Source organism: Pan troglodytes, chromosome 9, assembly GCF_028858775.2.
Source record: "Pan troglodytes isolate AG18354 chromosome 9, NHGRI_mPanTro3-v2.0_pri, whole genome shotgun sequence".
NCBI lineage: Eukaryota > Metazoa > Chordata > Mammalia > Primates > Hominidae > Pan > Pan troglodytes.
In genome coordinates this window covers 51,799,421-51,818,407 of record NC_072407.2, presented here as the reverse complement: position 1 = coordinate 51,818,407, position 18,987 = coordinate 51,799,421, and the positions used below count along the sequence as shown (strand labels likewise).

General features: G+C 41.1%; 1 protein-coding gene across 3 annotated transcripts in view; it reads left to right on the top strand.

Moving 5' to 3' along the window:
- The window catches only part of NUP160 (nucleoporin 160), a 74,495-nt gene extending 55,820 nt beyond the window's left edge, over positions 1-18,675 (top strand). The window contains exons 28-36 of one of the 3 annotated variants that reach the window (XM_001170076.7): positions 3,893-4,053; positions 4,849-4,909; positions 8,214-8,324; positions 8,519-8,642; positions 10,272-10,373; positions 11,762-11,903; positions 13,614-13,739; positions 16,349-16,453; positions 17,599-18,675. In XM_001170076.7, the coding sequence (XP_001170076.3) occupies positions 3,893-4,053; positions 4,849-4,909; positions 8,214-8,324; positions 8,519-8,642; positions 10,272-10,373; positions 11,762-11,903; positions 13,614-13,739; positions 16,349-16,453; positions 17,599-17,688 (1,022 nt within the window). In that variant the 3' untranslated portion in view covers positions 17,689-18,675. Of the gene's footprint in view, positions 1-3,892; positions 4,101-4,848; positions 4,910-8,213; positions 8,325-8,518; positions 8,643-10,271; positions 10,374-11,761; positions 11,904-13,613; positions 13,740-16,348; positions 16,454-17,598 lie in introns of all 3 variants that reach the window. The other 2 variants (XR_010147212.1, XR_010147213.1) reach the window with 2 other exon arrangements.
- The last annotated feature ends 312 nt before the right edge of the window (positions 18,676-18,987 follow it).

The window sequence follows — 18,987 nt, the reverse complement described above, 5'->3', positions numbered from 1 at the left end:
GTGGCGGATGCCTGTAATCTCAGCTACTCTTGAACCCAGAAGGTGGAGGTTGCAGTGAGCCAAAATCATGTCACTGCACTCCAGCCTAGGTGACAGAGCGAGACCCTGTCTCAAAAAAAATTACATTTAGAAGTTATCAAATGATATCCTGGTGAATTCTTTTTTCTTCATTCAACTTTTTAATGTAAAATTTGTCAAGTCTACAGAAAAGTTAAAACATTAACGCAGTGAATATCACCCTATATACCTTTCATCCAAATTCCCCAACTGTTAATATTTTACATCATTTTCTTATCTCCTCTTCCCTCCTTTCCTTTCTTCCCCCTTCCTTCCTCTCTCTCTCAATACCTATTTATTTATTTACTTACTTGTTTGTTTTTGCTGGTCCTTCTGGGAGGAAGTTAAAGACATCATGATTTTTTTTAATGTCATCAGTTATTTAATTAGGTTCTTCTTAAGACATTTAGAACAGCAATTTGTAAGGATAAATTCCATTTGTCAGGGCAAACACAGATCACAGGTAGCCCTGGAGCTAAGGAATAGCTTTGATTTTTGGTAAAATTTGTGAGTCCACAGCTTTCTGATTGATCCTACTGTGCTCTGTAATCTCGTATTTCTCTTTTTCTGTGTGGAAGATCTCACCTTCCTGGTGTCTGGGCTTCCGCAGCTGCTCCTTTTTTTTTTTTTTTTTTTTTTTAAGATGAAGTCTCACTTCGTTGCCCAGGGTAGAGTGCAGTGGCACCGTGTCTGCTCACTGCAACCTCCACCTCCCAGGTTCAAATTATTCTCCTGCCTCAGCCTCCTGAGTAGCTGGGATTACAGGTGCCTACCACCACGCCCGGTTAATTTTTTTATATTTTTATTAGAGACGGGGTTTCACCTTGTTGGTCAGGCTGGTCTTGAACTCCTGACCTCAGGTGATCCACCCACCTCCATTTCCCAAAGTGCTGGAATTACAGCCGTGAGCCACTGCGCCTGGCCAATAATGTTTTTTATAGCGCATCCCTCACATACTGCCCTCACCCTGGATCTAGAATACACACTGCATTTAGTTGTGCGATGTCTTTAGGCTCCTTTAATCTGGAGCCTCACTTTGCCTTTGATGACATTGATATTTTTGAAGCATATAGGTCAGTCATTTTTGTAGAATGTATCTTAATTTGGACTTATATTAACAATGAATTATTTATCAGAACAGCTAAAATGAACGGAATGTGAGCGGAATGTGAGATTGTTTTAAGATTATATTTTACAATATAATCACTGTGGAATGTCTAACAGTTTTGTACCATTTTTACTTAGAATTTTCTTTGGTTTCTTGCTGATTTTCATTGGAAAAAAATAGACGGGGTTTATTCATAGGCAGGTTCTTAACATTCCTAATAGTAAAACATATTTGCATATTCTTTATTTTCTTGAATCATATAGGAAGGGAAATAAAAATTATTAAAGATCTCTCAGTATCTGCTTTCACAATAACATTATATCAACCTGCTTAGTACCAGTTTAGCAAGATTAATGTTCAGGTTTTTCTAGAGCAAGGCTGTTCTTCTGAAAGCGCCTTACATATTGCAGGTATTCAAAAATATTTGTTGAAATGAAAAATAGCTTTATTTGAAAACTAAAAGAATTTTTAATGATATTTTAATTTCTGGAGTCCCATGCTGTTCCAGAACAATGGACTTTTCAGAATCTTATTGAATATGTGCAACTAAAGTACTATAAAAATGAGAATCTATGTTCTTTTTTTTTGAGACAGTCTTACTCTATCGATCAGCCTGGAGTGCAGTGTCTCGATCTCGGCTCACAGCAACCTCCACTTCCAGGTTCAAGCAATTCTCCTGCCTCAGCCTCTCGAGTAGCTGGGATTACAGGCACCTACCACCATGCCCAGCTAGTTTTTGTTTTGTTTTGTTTTTGTTTGTTTGTTTGTTTTTGAGACAGAGTCCCGCTCTGTCGCCTAGGCTGGAGTTCAGTGGCATAATCTCGGCTCACTGCAACCTCCGCCTTCCCAGGTTCAAGCGATTCTCCTGCCTCAGACTCCTGAGTAGCTGGGACTGCAGGCATGCACCACCACGCCCGACAATTTTTTTTGCATTTTTAGTAGAGAGAGGGTTTCACCATGTGTTGGTCAGGCTGGTCTTGAACTCCTGACCTCAAAATGATCCACCTGCCTCAGCTTCCCAAAGTGCTGGGATTACAGGCATGAGTCACCACACCCAGCCCCTAATTTTTGTATTTTTAGTAGAGACGACATTTCACCACGTTGGTCAGGCTGGTCTTGAATTTCTGGACTCGGGTTATCTGCCCACCTCTGCCTCCCAAAGTGCTGGGATTACAGGCGTGAGCCACTGTGCCCAACTTTTTTTGTTTTTGAGACGGAGTCTCGCTCTGTCGCCCAGGCTGGAGTGCAGTGGCGCAATCTCGGCTCACTGCAAACTCCGCCTCCCGGGTTCACGCCATTCTCCTGCCTCAGCCTCCTGAGGCTGCCACCATGCCTGGCTATTTTTTTGTATTTTTAGTAGAGACGGGGTTTCACCCTGTTGGCCAGGATGGTCTCGATCTCCTGACCTCATGATCCGCCCGTCTTGGCCTCCCAGAGTGCTGGAATCACAGGCATGAGCCACCGCACCCGCTATCTTGACCATTTTTAAGTGTACAGTTCAGGAGTGTTAAGTGCATTCACAATATTGTGTAACCAATCTCCAGAACACTTTTCATCTTGCAAAACTGAAGCTATATACCCATTAAACAACTACTTGTTCCTCCCAACCCTGATTCCCTGGCAACCACCATTTTACCGCCCATCTCTATGAATTTGGCTGCTTGAATCATATAGTATGTGTCTTTTTGTGACTGTCTTATTTCACCTAGCATAATGTCTTCAAGGTTCATCCTTGTAGTGGCGTCAGAATTTTCTTCTTTAAAAATGTCTTTAAAAATTAGCCAGGTGTGGTGGTGGGTGCCTGTAGTAATCATGGCTACTTGTGGGGCTGAGGCAGGAGAATCGCTTGAACCCAGGAAGCAGAGGTTGCAATGAGCTGAGACCGCACCATTGCATGCCACCTTTGGCAACAAGAACAAAACTCCGTCTCAAAAAAAAAAAAAAAAAAAAACAGATATCTTACAGATAATTAAATGATTTTCTGTTGTATTTATATGTCAAATTTTGTTCATCCATCAATGGACACTTGGATTGCTTTCACCTTTGGCTATTGTGGATAATGCTGCTATGAACATGGGTGTAGAAATATCTCTTTGAGACCCCTCTTTTCATTCTTTGGGGTATATACCCAAAAGTGGAATTACTGAATGATATGATAATTTCACTTTTAATTTTTTGAGGAACTGCCATACTGTTTTCCATAGCAGCTGCACCATTTGACATTCCCAGCAACAGTACAAAAGGGTTCCAGTTTCTCCACATCCTCACCAACATTTGATTTTGGGGAGTGGGGGCAGGGGTTACATCAAACCCAATTTTGTTTTAAATTTTAACATTCAATTAGGGATAGCATTCTCCCTGCCTATCTCTAGAGAAACAAATTTTGGAAGGCTGGGCGTGGTGGCTCACACCTGTAATCCCAGCACTTTGGGAGGCCGAGGTGGGCGGATCACGAGGCCACAAATTCGAGACCAACATGGTGAAACTCTCTACTAAACTCTCTACCAAAAATACAAAAATTAGCCAGGCGTGGTGGTCGTGTGCCTATAATCCCAGCTACTCAGGAGGCTGAGGCAGGAGAATCGCTTGAACCAGGGAGGCGGAGGTTGCAGTGAGCTGAGATCAAGCCATTGCACTCCAGCCTGGGCGACAGAGCAAGACTCTGTCTCCAAAAAAAAGAAAAAAAAATTTGGAAGTTCTAAAGTCTAATTTATTATCTCCTCATAGCTGGCACAGTGATGTTTGAGTATGGAATGCGGCTTGGCAGAGAAGTTCGAACTCTCCAGGGACTTGAGAAACAAGGCAACTGTTATCTGGCTGCTCTCAATTGTTTACGACTTATTCGTCCAGAATATGCGTGGATTGTGCAGCCAGTGTCTGGTGCAGTGGTATGAAAACATTTCATCCTGGAATTTTGGGGTTCATCCTGGAACAAGTAAATCTACTTGTTTTGGTCCTTTCAAAACTATGGTGTCATTTTGCTTCTTTTGATTTACAATTTCTACTGGGATATTTGTGAAAAAAATCTATGTTTACAATTCAATTGTTGTATATTACTACCCCTTTAGTTCTCAAGTTCAGAATTATTGTAGGAAGAAATATTGCAGAGTGGTTTTGGAGTTAGACCTGACCCAATTCAGACAAGTTACTTAATCTTTTGTCATTCTCTGGCATAAAATACGGATAATATCTACTTTATAGGATTGTTTGGGTATTAATGAGATAATTCAAGTCGATTGCTTAGAACAGTAACAGTGCCTGGCCCACAAACTGTGCTCAGTAAATGGTAGCTGCTTTTATTTCTATTGTGTTTGTTAATGCAGTCTACAGTTACTGTTTTAAAGCACACACACTTTGAGTTTTTCCTATCATACTGATGGGTCAGATACATGCAGCTGTTTCTGTTATATATAACTCTGGAACTGAGAAAAATTAGTTGATTTACATGGAGATCAAATCCCTGTCCTTGGACTCAGTAACATGTTATGGTTAAGTTAACAACTTGGCAAAGAACTTCTTTCTTTGTCGCATAGTTACAGTACCTCTGTAAGAAGAGCTCTGCTGGTCGAAACAAAAATAATTTCCATTGAGAAAATTTAAGCATAAAAGCTCTGAATCACCGTTAATGATATCAAAATAAAATACTGATTTTCACAGTTAAATTGCTTGTTTTGTTTTATCAGTATGATCGCCCTGGAGCATCCCCTAAGAGGAATCATGATGGAGAATGCACAGCTGCCCCCAGTGAGTCAGGAGTCTCACACTGGTTCTTTGCTAGACAGTAGTAATATTGTTATTGTTAGTTGTATTATGATAGAAATATGTAGTTAAATAAGCTACATATAATAGTAATATATAAATGTTATAGTAGTAACAGTTGCCCTTGTAAAACACAAGTTTTAACTGCAGGCACCTATTATACACAGATTTTTGTTTTCAATAAGTATATTGGATTCTTTTTCTGGAGATTGTCACAATTTGAAAAAACTCCCAGTTGAACCACATAGCCTAGAAATATTGAAAAAGTTAAGGAAGCCGGGTGTGGTGGCTCACACCTGTAATCCCAGCACCTTGGGAGGCCGAGGCAGGTGGATCACCTGAGGTCAGGTGTTCAAGACCAGCCTGGTCAGTGTGGCGAAACCCCATCTCTACTAAAAATACAAAAATTAGCTGGGCAGTAGTGGCCCTCACCTGTAATCCCAGCTACTCAGGAGGCTGAGGCAGGAGAATTGCTTGAATCCAGGAAGCAGAGGTTGCCGTGAGCACACATCATGCCACTGCACTTCAGCCTGGGCAACAGAGTAAGACTCCGCCTCAAAAAAAATAATGTTTAGTGGGACCCATACGAAGTGTCACTAGTGACGCTGGAAGTGCTCCCAAAGAGCAGAAAAAAGTCATAACATGACAAGAAAGAGTTGAACTGCTTGATGTCTACTGCAGATTGAGGCCGGCAGCTGAGGTTGCCTGCCATTTCAAGAAAAATGAATCCAGTGTAAGGAACATTGTAAAAAAAAGAAGAGAAAATTTGTGAAGCTGTTGCTTCAGCTTCGCCAGTAGGTACAAAAACCTTGTGCTTTTTGCAAAATACATTTTTATCTCATATTGAAAATCCAGCTTTTATGTGGGTACAGTATTGCTATAAAAAAAGGCATATCTATAGACTCTAACATGATTTGCAAAAAAAAGGTTATTATACAACAACTTAAAGCAAAAGGAAGGTAAAAGATCTAAAGCTGGAGAATTTAATGCCAGCAAAGGATGGTTTGACAATTTAAGAAAGAGATATGGCTTTTAAAATGTCAAGATACAGGAGAAGCAGCTTCTGCTGACCAAGGAGCAGCAGAAGAGTTCCCAGACACCATTAAGGAAAATCACTGAGGGGAAAGGACACTTGCCTAAACCTGTTTGTTTTTGTTTTTGAAACAGGGTCTCACTGTGTTGCCTAGGCTGCAATGCAGTGGCACAATCATGGCTCACTGCAGCCTCAAACTCCTGGACTCAAGCAATCCTCCTACCTCGGACTCCCACAGTGCTGGGACTACAGGGATGAGCCACTGTGCCTGCCTTCCCTATGATTTTCTTAATATTTTATTTTAAGAGTACAGTATAGGCCAGGTGCGGTGGCTCATGCCTGTAATCCCTGTACTTTGGGAGGCTGAGGCGGGTGGATCACCTCAGGTCAGGAGTTCAAGACCAGCCTGGCCAACATGATGAAACCCCGTCTCTAGTAAAAATACAAAAAATCAGCTGGGTGTGGTGGCGGGTGCCTGTAATCCCAGCTACTCAGGCAGCTGAGGCAGGAGAATTGCTTGAACTCGGGAGGCTGAGGTTGCAGTGGGCTGAGATCGCGCCACTGCACTCCAGCCTGGGCAACAAGAGCAAGACTCCGTCTCAAAACAACCACAATCAAGAGTACAGTATATAGGCCAGGCACAGTGACTCACGCCTGTAATCCCAGCACATTGGGAGGCCAAGGCAGACAGATCACCTGAGGTTGGGAGTTTGAGACCAGCCTGACCAACATGGAGAAACCCTGTCTCTACTAAAAATAAAAAATTAGCTGGGCGTGGTGGCGCATTCCTGTAATCCTAGCTACTTGGGAGGCTGAGGCAGAAACACCACTTGTACCCAGGAGGGAGAGGTTGCAGTGAGCCGAGATCGCGCCATTGCACTCCAGTCTGGGCAATAAGGGCAAAACTCTGTCTCAAAAAAAAAAAAAAAAGTACAGTATATAAAATACAAAATATGTGTGAATTGACTGTTTAGGTTGTCAGTAAGGCTTCTGGTCAGTAGTAGGCTATTAGTAGCTAAGTTTTTGGGTAATGAAATGTTATATGCAGAGTTTCAACTGCTCAGGAGCCAGCATCCCTAACCCCTGCATTGTTCAAGGGTCAACTATACATGTAATTTAGACAGTAGTTATATTGTAACATATACAGTTACATTGTTATATACTATACATAGTAGTAACGTTATATACTATATATTATATATAATAATTACATTGCTGTAAAAATATTGTAAAGTTCCTTCTTTTTAGTTTATTTTCAGCATTCTAATCTGCTAAAGGTTGTCTGGTAGCACTTCGAAAATGTTGTACAACAGTAAGAGAAATGAAAATGCTTAAATAAGAGTGTGGTTTTTTTTTTTGTATGTTGTATTTAAATCAGCTTAGTTCCAAGCTTTTTTTAATCAGGTTCTTTTGCTATTTCCACAGAGGCATGATATCCTTCCATAAAGAGCCGAGGCTCTAGATTTGGACACACCTGGTTTTATTTCTGCCTCTCACAGTTTGGTCATATTTCTTTCTTATTGATAGAGATGACAGACAGTATTTCACAATTATAATAGTTAAATGAGGCCAGGTGCAGTGGCTCACGCCTTGTAATCCCAGCATTTTGGGAGGCCAAGGCAGGAGGGTCATTTGAGCTCAGGAGTTCAAGACCAGCCTGGGCAACATAGCAAGACCCTGTAGAAAAAAAATTTTTTAGGCCGGGCACAGTGGCTGATGCCTGTAATCCCAGCACGTTGGGAGGCTGAGGTGGCTGGATCACCTGAGGTCAGGAGTTTAAGAACAGCCTGGCCAACATGGTAAAACCCTGTGTCTACTAAAAATACAAAAATTAGCTGGGCATGGTGGTGCACGCCTGTAATCCCAGCTACTCGGAAGGCTGAGGCAGGAGAATCACATGAACCCAAGAGGCAGAGGTTGCAGTGAGCCGAGATCATGCCACTGCACTCCAGCCTGGGTGACAGATTGAGATTTGTTTCCTTAAAAAAAAAAAAAAGTTTAAAGAGTTAAATGAAATTACATGTAGTACCTTGTAAGCACCTCCTCAACTGCAGTCGTTAAAATACTTTGATTTGACATGGGATATTGCATAATTTGTTTAAGTTAGCATTTATTTAGTGCCCTATTTTCTCCTTCAAGCATTTGGAAATTAGACTGAATGTTACTTAATGTTCAGTGGAAATTGACAGGTTACGTTAATCTGATGGATACTTCTTTGTATTTTGGGAGTTCAAAATATTTTTCTTTGATGTATAGCAAATCGACAAATTGAAATCCTGGAACTGGAAGATCTGGAGAAAGAGTGTTCCTTGGCTCGCATCCGCCTCACTTTGGCTCAGCATGATCCATCAGCGGTTGCAGTTGCTGGTAGGAATTCAAGAGTTAAAGCCTCTGACTTGTCAGCACCACGAGCACATTTTAGGTCCAGGCAGTGTATGTAGCATGGTAGATGGGTATAAAGCATGGGTTATTACTCAGAGATACTCATCAACAAAACAAAATCTTTGGTTTCATTTGTGTATACCTTGGCTACACGAAATAATCTTTTTCCATTTTCACAGGAAGTTCATCAGCAGAGGAAATGGTCACTCTCTTGGTTCAGGCGGGCCTCTTTGACACTGCCATATCACTCTGTCAGACTTTTAAGCTTCCCTTAACGCCAGTCTTTGAAGGGCTTGCCTTCAAGTATGTATAAAATTATTTTTTTATAGTCTTTTCTAATGCAAATATATTATCCTCTTGCTCAGTGTGAAACAGTCGTCATAAGCCAAGTAGCCCATATATCATTTATGATTCGAAGAAGTGTTTTGTTTAATCCATCCAAGCATTCTTAAAAAGAATTTCAGGCTGAGCGCAGTGGCTCACGCCTGTAATCCCAGCACTTTGGGAGGCCGAGGTGGGCGGATCACGAGGCCAGGAGATCAAGACCATCCTGGCTAACACGGTGAAACCCTGTCTCTACTAAAAATAATACAAAAAAAATTAGCCGGGCGTGGTGGCGGGCGCCTGTAGTCCCAGCTACTCGGGAGGCTGAGGCAGGAGAATGGCGTGAACCTGGGAGGCAGAGCTTGCAATGAGCCGAGATCGCGCCACTGCACTCCAGCCTGGGCGACAGAGCGAGACTCTGTCTCAAAAAAAAGAAGAAGAATTTCTTGGCCAGGCACGGTGGCTCACATCTGTAATCCTACTAATACTTTGGGAGGCTGTGGCGGGTGGATCACTTGGGACCAGCCTGGCCAACATGGTGAAACCCTGTCTCTACTAAAAATACAAAAATGAGGGTGTGGCACACAACAGTAATTTCAGCCTCTCAGGAGGCTTAGGCACAAGAATCTCTTGAACTTGGGAGGCGGAGGTTGCAGTGAGCTGAGATCGCGCCTCTGCACTCAAGCCTGGGCAACAAAGCAAGACTCTGTTTCAAAAAAAAAAAAAAGTTTGTGAATTAGAAATAATTTTGAACTTTCAGAATTTTTCAGCCAGGTGCAGTGGCTTACGCCTGTAATGCCATCACGTTGGGAGGCCAAGGTGGGCAGATCACTTGAGGTCAGGAGTTCAAGACCTGCCTGGCCAACATGACGAAACCCCATCTCTACTAAAAATACAAAAGTTAGCCAGGAGAGGTGGCGTGTGCCTGTAATCCCAGCTACTTGGGTGGCTAAGGCAGGAGAATCGCTTGAGCCTCGGAGACGGAGGTTACAGTGAGTTGAGATTGCGCCACTGCACTCCAGCCTGGGCAATAGAGCGGGACTCCATCTTAATTTAAAAAAAAAAAAAAAAAAAAAGCCAGGTGCGGTGGCTCATGCCTGTTATCCCAGGACTTTGGGAGACCTAGGCGGGCGGATCATGAGGTCAGGAGATCAAGACCATCCTGGCTAACACAGTGAAACCCCGTCTCTACTAAATATACAAAAAATTAGCCAGGCATGGTGGCATGGGCCTGTAGTCCCAGCTACTCAGGAGGCTGAGACAGGAGAATCACTTGAACCTGGGAGGCAGAGGTTGCAGTGAGCTGAGATTGTGCCACTGCACTGCAGCCTGGGTGACAGAGCAAGACTCCATCTCAAAAAAAAAGAAAAGAAAAAAGAATTTTTCATCATTAATTTTATCTTGGAAGTAAATTGTCTCTTAATGCTTACTCATGTTCTTGTAGGTATCCAGTTGTGTAACTTGAGGAAGAGATGAGCCAATATTCCAGTAGTGAATTCAGCAAAAGACTAGAGATGAAGTTGTCATCTATCTCTCTAGTTTTAGTATCAAATTAAAGTGGTACGTTTCAGCGTTCAGTTTTCAAGTGTGGAACCATTTTCATTCCAGATGCATCAAATTGCAATTTGGAGGAGAGGCAGCACAAGCAGAAGCCTGGGCCTGGCTAGCAGCCAATCAGCTCTCATCTGTCATCACTACTAAGGAGTCTAGGTACAACCCTGGTGTTCAGCCCTGGGTGGTTTTGCCTTTCTAAAAGCTGTAACTGTCTTTCTCTGACTAAATTGTCCTACATAGATCATTTCACTTTTTTCTTTCTTTTTGGCTAAGTTTTTATAGGGGCTGGAAAGTTTATAATTAAGGTGACATCATGTCATTTATTGTCCAAACTAGGATGTCTTTGCCTATGAAATGTCTCCTTCTCCATATCCCCCTCCTCAAAGACTTACTGTTTCATATCAGGAAAGGGTACTCTTACAGGCAAAAATCTGTATTTACTTGTTTCGGAGTGTTATCCTCCTTTTTTCCCCCATTTCTTCCATTGAGCAGTCACTGCATGGTTTCATCACAGTGTCCTCTTATATCTTGTCTCCAGCTGCTGTTCAGCAGTCTGTCACCCATCAGCCCCCATCATCCACTATACCTTCTTCAGATCTCCTCTGTTCGTATACTTCCCCAGTGCATCCACTTTGTGTCCACGTAAATGTACTTCAGCTTCTTCAGAAACCTTCTCTAACATTCCTAACCCTCAGTAAACTTCCCTTTCTGAACTGCATTTGCACTTGGTATTATACAGCTTAGCACTTTAGAGTGATAGCACTTTAGAATTTGGAAGTTCTCTGACATTAGTTTTCAACCCCTAAATTAGCACATCAGAATAACTTATTAAAATACAGATTATGAGAAATCACCCTAGTCTTCTAAGTTAGAACTTCTGCATGATTCTAATGCTTGATCAGGTTTGAGAACCAGTGTTCTGAACCAGTTTCTTGTTTTAGAAATGCAGAAACAAAGGAGTTAAATGAATTATGCATTAATAGCCAAACAAATAACGTTCATTTACTAAATACGTTTGTTTACTAAATACTAAATACGTTAGTGGGAGAGGAATATACGAACCCAAGACATCTAGTTTCTAGTGCTATCCCCATAAGTCACATTAGCCCAAATAATATTTGTTCCCATTTAGCTATATTATTGATTCAGTTGTTAATTTCTAAAGTTTTCCTTGTAAGGCTGGGCATGGTGACTCCTGCCTGTAATCCCAACACTTAGGGAGGACAAGGTCGGAGGATCACTTTAGCTCTGGAGTTTAATACCAGCGTGGACAACATAGCAAGTCCTTGTCTCTACAAAACATAAACAAAATTAGCTGGGCATAGTGGTGCATGCCTGTATTCCCAGCTATTTAGGAAGCTGAAATGGGAGAATCTGGGGCTGAGGCTGCAGTGAGCTGAGATCACACCACTCCACTCTAGCCTGGGTGACAGAGCAAGACCCTGTCTCAAAAAAAAGTTTTCCTTGTAAATACATGCTTTGAATGGTACTCTAAATAGCTATTAAGAATCTGAAACTCATTCGTCATTTTTGTTTTTTTCAAGTGCTACAGATGAAGCATGGCGACTATTATCCACTTACCTGGAGAGGTACAAAGTCCAGAATAACTTGTATCACCACTGTGTAATCAACAAGCTCTTGTCTCATGGAGTGCCTCTGCCTAATTGGCTTATAAACAGTTACAAGGTAAACGGATTATAACTTGTACAGAGTAAGAACCCACTCTTTATCATTCTGGATAACTTCATGAGATGATTAAAAATATGGACTGATTGCAGTGGCTCATACCTGTCATGCCCGCACATTGGTAGGCCAACAGGGGAGGATGGCTTGAGCCCAGGAGTTTGAGACCAGCTTGGGCAACACAGGGAGACCCCATCTCTATTTAAATTTAAAAATATATAAAGAAAAAGAAAAAGATGGGGTGATAACTTATGGGAACATATTGACTTACGTACTTTGGGAAGCTTTTCATCATAGCTAAAACCATAAGAACAATTCAAATTCATTTCCACAGTACTACTGTGTATTTAGATTTGAAGTTTCATAGGTTAGTAATTAGGTTAATGACTACTATTATATTCACTGAACAATGAGTTTATATTTAGAACAATGAGCATATGCATGACACAGGATTTACTCTTCATACCTCAAAAAACTCACAGGAGTCGGTGGAGTACTTTTCAAATAATATAACACTATGGCTGGTCTGAGTGTACAACTAATTGAGCACAACCAGTTTCCGATTGGTTCCTTCTCCACTCCCACTATTTCACCTATTAAAAATCAAAAACGGGTTCTTAGACTGTCTGCATCAGAATTATTCAGATGGCAGTCTTCTTCAAAATACAGATTCCTCATCCTAGACTTACAGAATCAGATTATCTCAGGCTAGGAGCCAGAAATCTACACTTTAAGAAGCTCCTAATTTGATTTTGATGCATGCTAAAGTTTGAGAACTTCTGCATCTGAACCACCTTTAGTAGGATAAGGAAAGAGAAAATCTAAAGCTTAAAATCAGGAAAGTTTTTTTTTTGTTTTTTTTGTTTTGTTTTGTTTTTTTGGTTTTTGTTTTTGTTTTTTTTTAAGGTAGAAAGGAGGCCGGGCACGGTGACTCACGCCTGTAAACCCAGCGCTTTGGGAGGCCAAGGCAGGCAGATCACCTGAGGTCAGGAATTCGAGACCAACCTGGCCAACATGGTGAAACCCCATCTCCACTAAAAATACAAAAATTATCTGGATGTGATGGTGCGTGCCTGTAATCTCAGCTACTCCGGAGGCAGAGGTTACAGTGATCTGAGGTTGCACCACTGCCCCCAAGCCTGGGCGACAGAGCAAGACTCTGTCTCAAAAAAAATAAATAAATAGGAAAGTAGGGAAGCCAGCTAAGATGGTAAAGGTAAGATTGTGATCAAATGGGAATATAGAAAGCATGCTTAATTAATAGAGCTCTTCCAAATAGAGACTTCAGATTTAAAGCTGGTGATTCTTTGAACTTCTTTTGCATTTGTCATTCATATATTTCTTATTATGTGAATATATTGTCACTTTAGTGTTCAGGAAAAGCTTGTTGACTTTACAACTGTGGAAACTGAAGTGGAGAGAAGTTAAAATATGTCTTAGGTCATAAAACAGGGGAAGAAGGCTATTTAACAGATAAGGGCCTCCCAAACTGCCTAGAGGTAACAGCTCTTAGGGATTTAACTTTTTTTTTTTTCCTAACTCCCCAGATTTGTTATCAGCTCTTATCCTAAGATACAGATGAGTAAACCAAGCCACTGGTTTAATTATATTGAGAAATATAAATGTTAGGGAATCAGCCACTCAACATTCTTTGGTCAGTACTCCTAGTAGGAGGGAAATAGGTACATATTCTTAATCACTGACTTTTCACAGAAGGTTGATGCTGCTGAATTGCTTCGTTTATACTTAAACTATGACCTTTTAGAAGAAGCTGTGGATTTGGTGTCAGAATATGTGGATGCTGTATTGGGAAAAGGACATCAATACTTCGGAATTGAGGTAGGCATATACAAATGGTCCCCAATTTACAATGGTTTGACTTACGATTTTTCAACTTTACAGTGGTTTGAAAGTGATGAACATTTATGAGAAACCATACTTTAAAATACTCATGGCCGGGCACAGTGACTCATGCCTATAATCCCAGCACTTTGGGAGGCCGAGGCAGACAGATCACCTGAGGTCAGGAGTTCGAAACCAGTTTGGCCAACGTGGTGAAGCCCCGTCTCTACTAAAAATACAGAAATTAGCCAGATGCAGTGGCACGCACCTGTAATCCCAGCTACTCAGGAGGCTGAGGCAGGAGAATCGCTTGAACCTGGGAGGCAGAGGTTGCAGTGAGCCGAGATCATGCCACTGCACTCCAGCCTGGGCAACAGAGCGAGACTCCATCTCAAAAATAAATAAATAAATAAATAATAAATAAATAAAATACTCATACAACCGTTCAGTTTTTCACTTGCAGTACAGTATTCAATAAATTACACAAGATATTCAACAGTGTATTATAAAGTAGGCTTTCTGTTAGATGATTTTGCCCAACTTTATAGGTTAACATTAAGTGTCCTGAGCATGGTTAAGTAGGCTAGGCTAAGCCGTGATGTTCATTAGGTTAGATGTATTATATGTATTTTCAACCTATGATATTTTCAACTGATAGTGGGTTTATTGGAAAACAAACCCACCATAAGTTGAGGAACATCGGTATAGGCGCATATATATATATATATATATATATATATATATATATTTTTTTTTTTTTTTTTTTTTTTTTTAAACTGAGTTTTGCTCTGTCGCCCAAGCTGGAGTGCAGTGATGCAGCCTCCGCTTACTCCCTCACTGCAGCCTCCGCCTCCCGGGTTCAAGTGATTCTCCTGCCTCAGCCTCCTGAGAAGCTGGGATTACAGGCACCTGCCACCACATCCAGCTAATTTTTTAATATTTTTAGTAGAGATGGGGCTTCACCATGTTGGCCAGGCTGGTCTCGGAACTCCTAACCTCAAGTGATCCACCCACCTCGGCCTCCCAAAGTGCTGGGATTACCCATGTGAGCCACCATGCCCGGCCTAGGCATTTCTTTTTATTATCATGCTATGTAAGGTGAGAATCTGAGAGTAAATTCAACTATATGTTAGTGTATTTAACCTTTACTATCTGTAGTTATACAACTAAATATTGACACTCTAGGAATCTCTAGTCTCCTGTTTATAAAATAGGAATTTCATCTTTCTCTATCAAAATAATATGGCATTAGTTAGGATTCAGTGGAGAGAGATAAACAAAATGGTATTGTGTGTGTGCCGGGACTGTGTTAAGTCTCTACAAGCATTTTTTTATTTAATCCTTATAGCAGCCTTATGAAGGAATGTTTTAATTTTCTATTTTTTAACCCATGAGGGAACAGGCTCAGAGGTTATCACAGGCTCATACAGATGGTAAATATAATAGAAGAGCCAGGTCTAAATAGGTGTAGTTAACTACAGCTTCAACCCTCATGAAATCAGCCAGGTGCAATAGCTCACACCTGTAATCCTAGCACTTTCGGAGGTCAAGGTGTGAGGATTGTTTAAACCCAGAGGTTTAAGACCAGCCTTGGCAACATAGTGAGAACCTTTATCTACAAAAAATAGAAAAAAATTAGCTGGTCATGGTGGTGCGTGCCTATAGTCCCAGCTATGTGGGAAGCTGAGGTGGGAGGATCACATGAGCCCTGGAGGTTGAGGGTACAGTGAGCTATGATCATGCCACTACACTCCAGCCTGAGTGACAGAGTGAGACCCTGTTTGAAAAAAAAAAGAAAGTTGACATGAAATTTTTTTTTTTTTTTTTTTTTTTTTTTTCCAAGACGGAGTCTCGCTCTGTCGCCCAGGCTTGAGTGCAGTGGCATGATCTCGGCTCACTGTAACCTCCGCCTCCCGGGTTCAAGCAATTCTTCAGCCTCAGCCTCCCGAGCAGCTGGGACTACATGTGTGCCACCACACCTGGCTAGTTTTTGTATTTTTAGTAGAGACGGGGTTTCACCATATTGGCCAGGCTGGTCTCGAACTCCTGACCTTGTGATCCGCCCACCTCAGCCTCCCAAAACGTTGGAATTACAGGCCCAGCCGACATGAATTTTTAAATATATTTAACCGAAAAAATGACAAGTTTCCCAGTTGGAGAAAAGAGGGTTCCCATTGTGTGCATGCACATGTATACACACAGTTTCTTGTGGTGGGGGGAAAAATGCATTTTATTTTGCCAGGCACAGTGGCTCACTTTCGGAGGCCAAGGCAGGTGGATCACTTGAGGCCAGGAGTTTGAGACCAGCCTGGCCAACATGGTGAAACCCCATCTCTACTAAAAATAAACATAAAAAAATTAGCTAGGCATGGTGGTGCACATCTGTAGTCCAGCTACTCAAGAGGCTGAGGCACAAGAATTGCTTGAGCCCAGGAGGCGGAGATTGCAGTGAGCTGAGATTGTGCCACTGCACTCAGCCTGGGCGACAGAACAAGACCATCTCAAAAAAAAAAGGGTATTTTATTCTACAGAGTCCTATGAAAGCAACTACCCAGAAGAAATGGTACACTTTGCAGACTGTTTTCAAATAAACATTTTCCTTTTAGTTTCCACTGTCCGCAACAGCCCCAATGGTGTGGCTTCCATACTCCTCTATTGATCAGCTTCTCCAAGCTCTGGGAGAGAACAGTGCCAACAGTCACAACATCGCAGTAAGTCAGCCCTTTCATGAGACGTCTTGTGTAAGCCCCTGCACTAGCAGTTACACCTTACAGCTTGATCTTCAGTTCTCCGGGATTAGAAAGGGAAGACAAAAGCCTATTTTTGGCCCTTAACAAACTGCCCAGTCCCTTTATAGATAAGGCAGAGGATCTAAGTAACAGGATCAAGAAAACATAATGAGGAACTGTGTAAGTGTTAATTATACAGAGACAAATGGCAAGCAGTCGGTCCATCCTTTAAAGCTTTTAATTTGGTAGGGCAGACCCTACAAGGTAAACAGGTACTTGAAATACAGCAATGATAGGCCGGGCGCAGTGGCTCACGCCTATAATCCCAGCACTTTGGAAGGCTGAGACGGGCAGATTACCTGAGAGGTCAGGAGTTCGAGATCAGCTTTGCCAACATGGTGAAACCCCATCTCTACTAAATATACAAAAACTAGCCAGGCATGGTGGCGGGCACCTGTAATCCCAGCTACTCGGGAGGCTGAGGCAGGAGAATTGCTTGAAACCAGGAGGCGGAGGTTCCAGTGAGCCAAGATCGCACCACCGCACTCCATCCTAGACAGCAGAGTGAGACTCCATTCCCCCACCCTGAAAAAGAAAGAAATACAGTGTGATAAATTATCACTGTCCTGAGGGAAGTTGGCATATAAGACAACATTTCTCAGGAGTCATATATTCGCCCTGCTTGCCTTAACATAAAAAACAATAGTGTTTCCTTGAGTCATTATAGTGATGGCTTATTTTGTTTACCAGTGAGATAGAGTGCCTCCTGAGCCTATCTAAAATATTAGTTCTATATTTCACTTGGCAGCTAATAACTAGTTATATCAGATGCAGCATTTCTGGTTCTGAGAAAAGAGTTAGTGATCCTTTTATTAGAAATACTGGTACGATTTCCATACTTAGAAAATTCATTCAGAAAATGAGACTGAAATGTATATAACAGAGAGGCCTAGTTTTATCAGTAGAGTCACAGAGGAGACTCCTATAACAAATGGTGATTTTATGAAGCAGAGTGGCTAACATCTTTATAAGGTGGAATCTACTTGGTGAAGTCAAAGTTATTAATAACTTCAATATTTTTCCATTGTTGAGCTGTTATGTAATATTTTCCTTCTTTTCTCTTATAGCTGTCCCAGAAAATACTTGACAAATTGGAGGACTACCAGCAAAAAGTTGATAAGGCAACACGGGATTTATTATATCGTCGGACCTTGTGATCCGGATTGTCACCTAGCCTTTGTAACCGCTTGGTGCCTCTTAGGGCTTAAGACTACCCTACAGGAACCCTGTACTCAAGGCTGATTTTTGTAACTGTAAATGATGTGTACAACATTCAAGTCTGCATTCTGCACAAGATAGGAGGGTGGAAGAGTCAGAGGACCCTGTGCTTGCTGGTGGTGCTAACACAATTTCTGGTGTTCAACCTTGGTCTCAAATAGCTGCTTTTGTATATGATTCACAAGCTTTTTTAGAGTTTATATTTTTTTAAACTACCGAAGACATTCATTATCTGCAAATTAAGACCCACCTTCACTTTCCAAAATAGCTGAGGGTTGTTGGCTTGTTGTAGCTGACCACCAAAAGCAGTCACTGCAAATCTTTTAATTCTTCCCTATCACCTTTTGTATTTTAATGCAATTATTTTGGTCCAGAACTGACCTGTATTTTCTGTATTGTACACAAAAGCTAATAATTTTGTGTACTTTTTATTTATTTTGGAGGTTTTATATGATCTTCAATTGAGTATTAAATAATTTGCCTAGATTAAGCCTAAAATGATGACCAGCTAATTAAAGAAGATATTTTGAATCTGGTTCTGAGCTAAAGTTGAGTAAATTCTTAGCTAAGAAAAAATTGGAAATCCATCATCTATATTAGCAACAGATTCTCAGAGTAAATTGTTAACTTCTATGATTTATGATAATCAAGCTGGACTTGATCATACAAGTTAGTCTCATAATGTATTGGACCAAAATGTAAACTTCATTGGTCAGATTCAGAAGCATTCATGCTCACAAGTTTTGGGAAAGTGAAAAATAATAAAATCATCTTGGATTTTATTCTGTATATTAAAATTTATCTTTTAAGGAAACAATCTGTATACTACTTACTTGTATAGCCTTTTGACCCTTCTTGAGTTTTTCAGAAGCCTTTAATTTTTATACTTTCAATACCATATTTACATTATATACTTTAATTAACAATGTGAGTTTCTCTGTGGTACTGTTGTTGATAGATACTGAGGTGTGTGTTTCTGTTGTTTTTTTTTTTTTTTTTTCATTTTAGCTCTACTATGATTAATACGAGGCATTTGGTGCAATTAGGGACTGGGAGAGCCCCTGTCCTCCCAGCTCTCTAAACCTGTGGCTTTCAATGACAGTAAGAAAGACATTTTGACCTACATACACATATATAACCAAAAGAAAAGTTTCACAAAATTTGTATCCTCACCTACAGTGTATCCTGATGTTTTCATGAGTGACTAATGGATCATAACCCATAGTATGAAAACATCA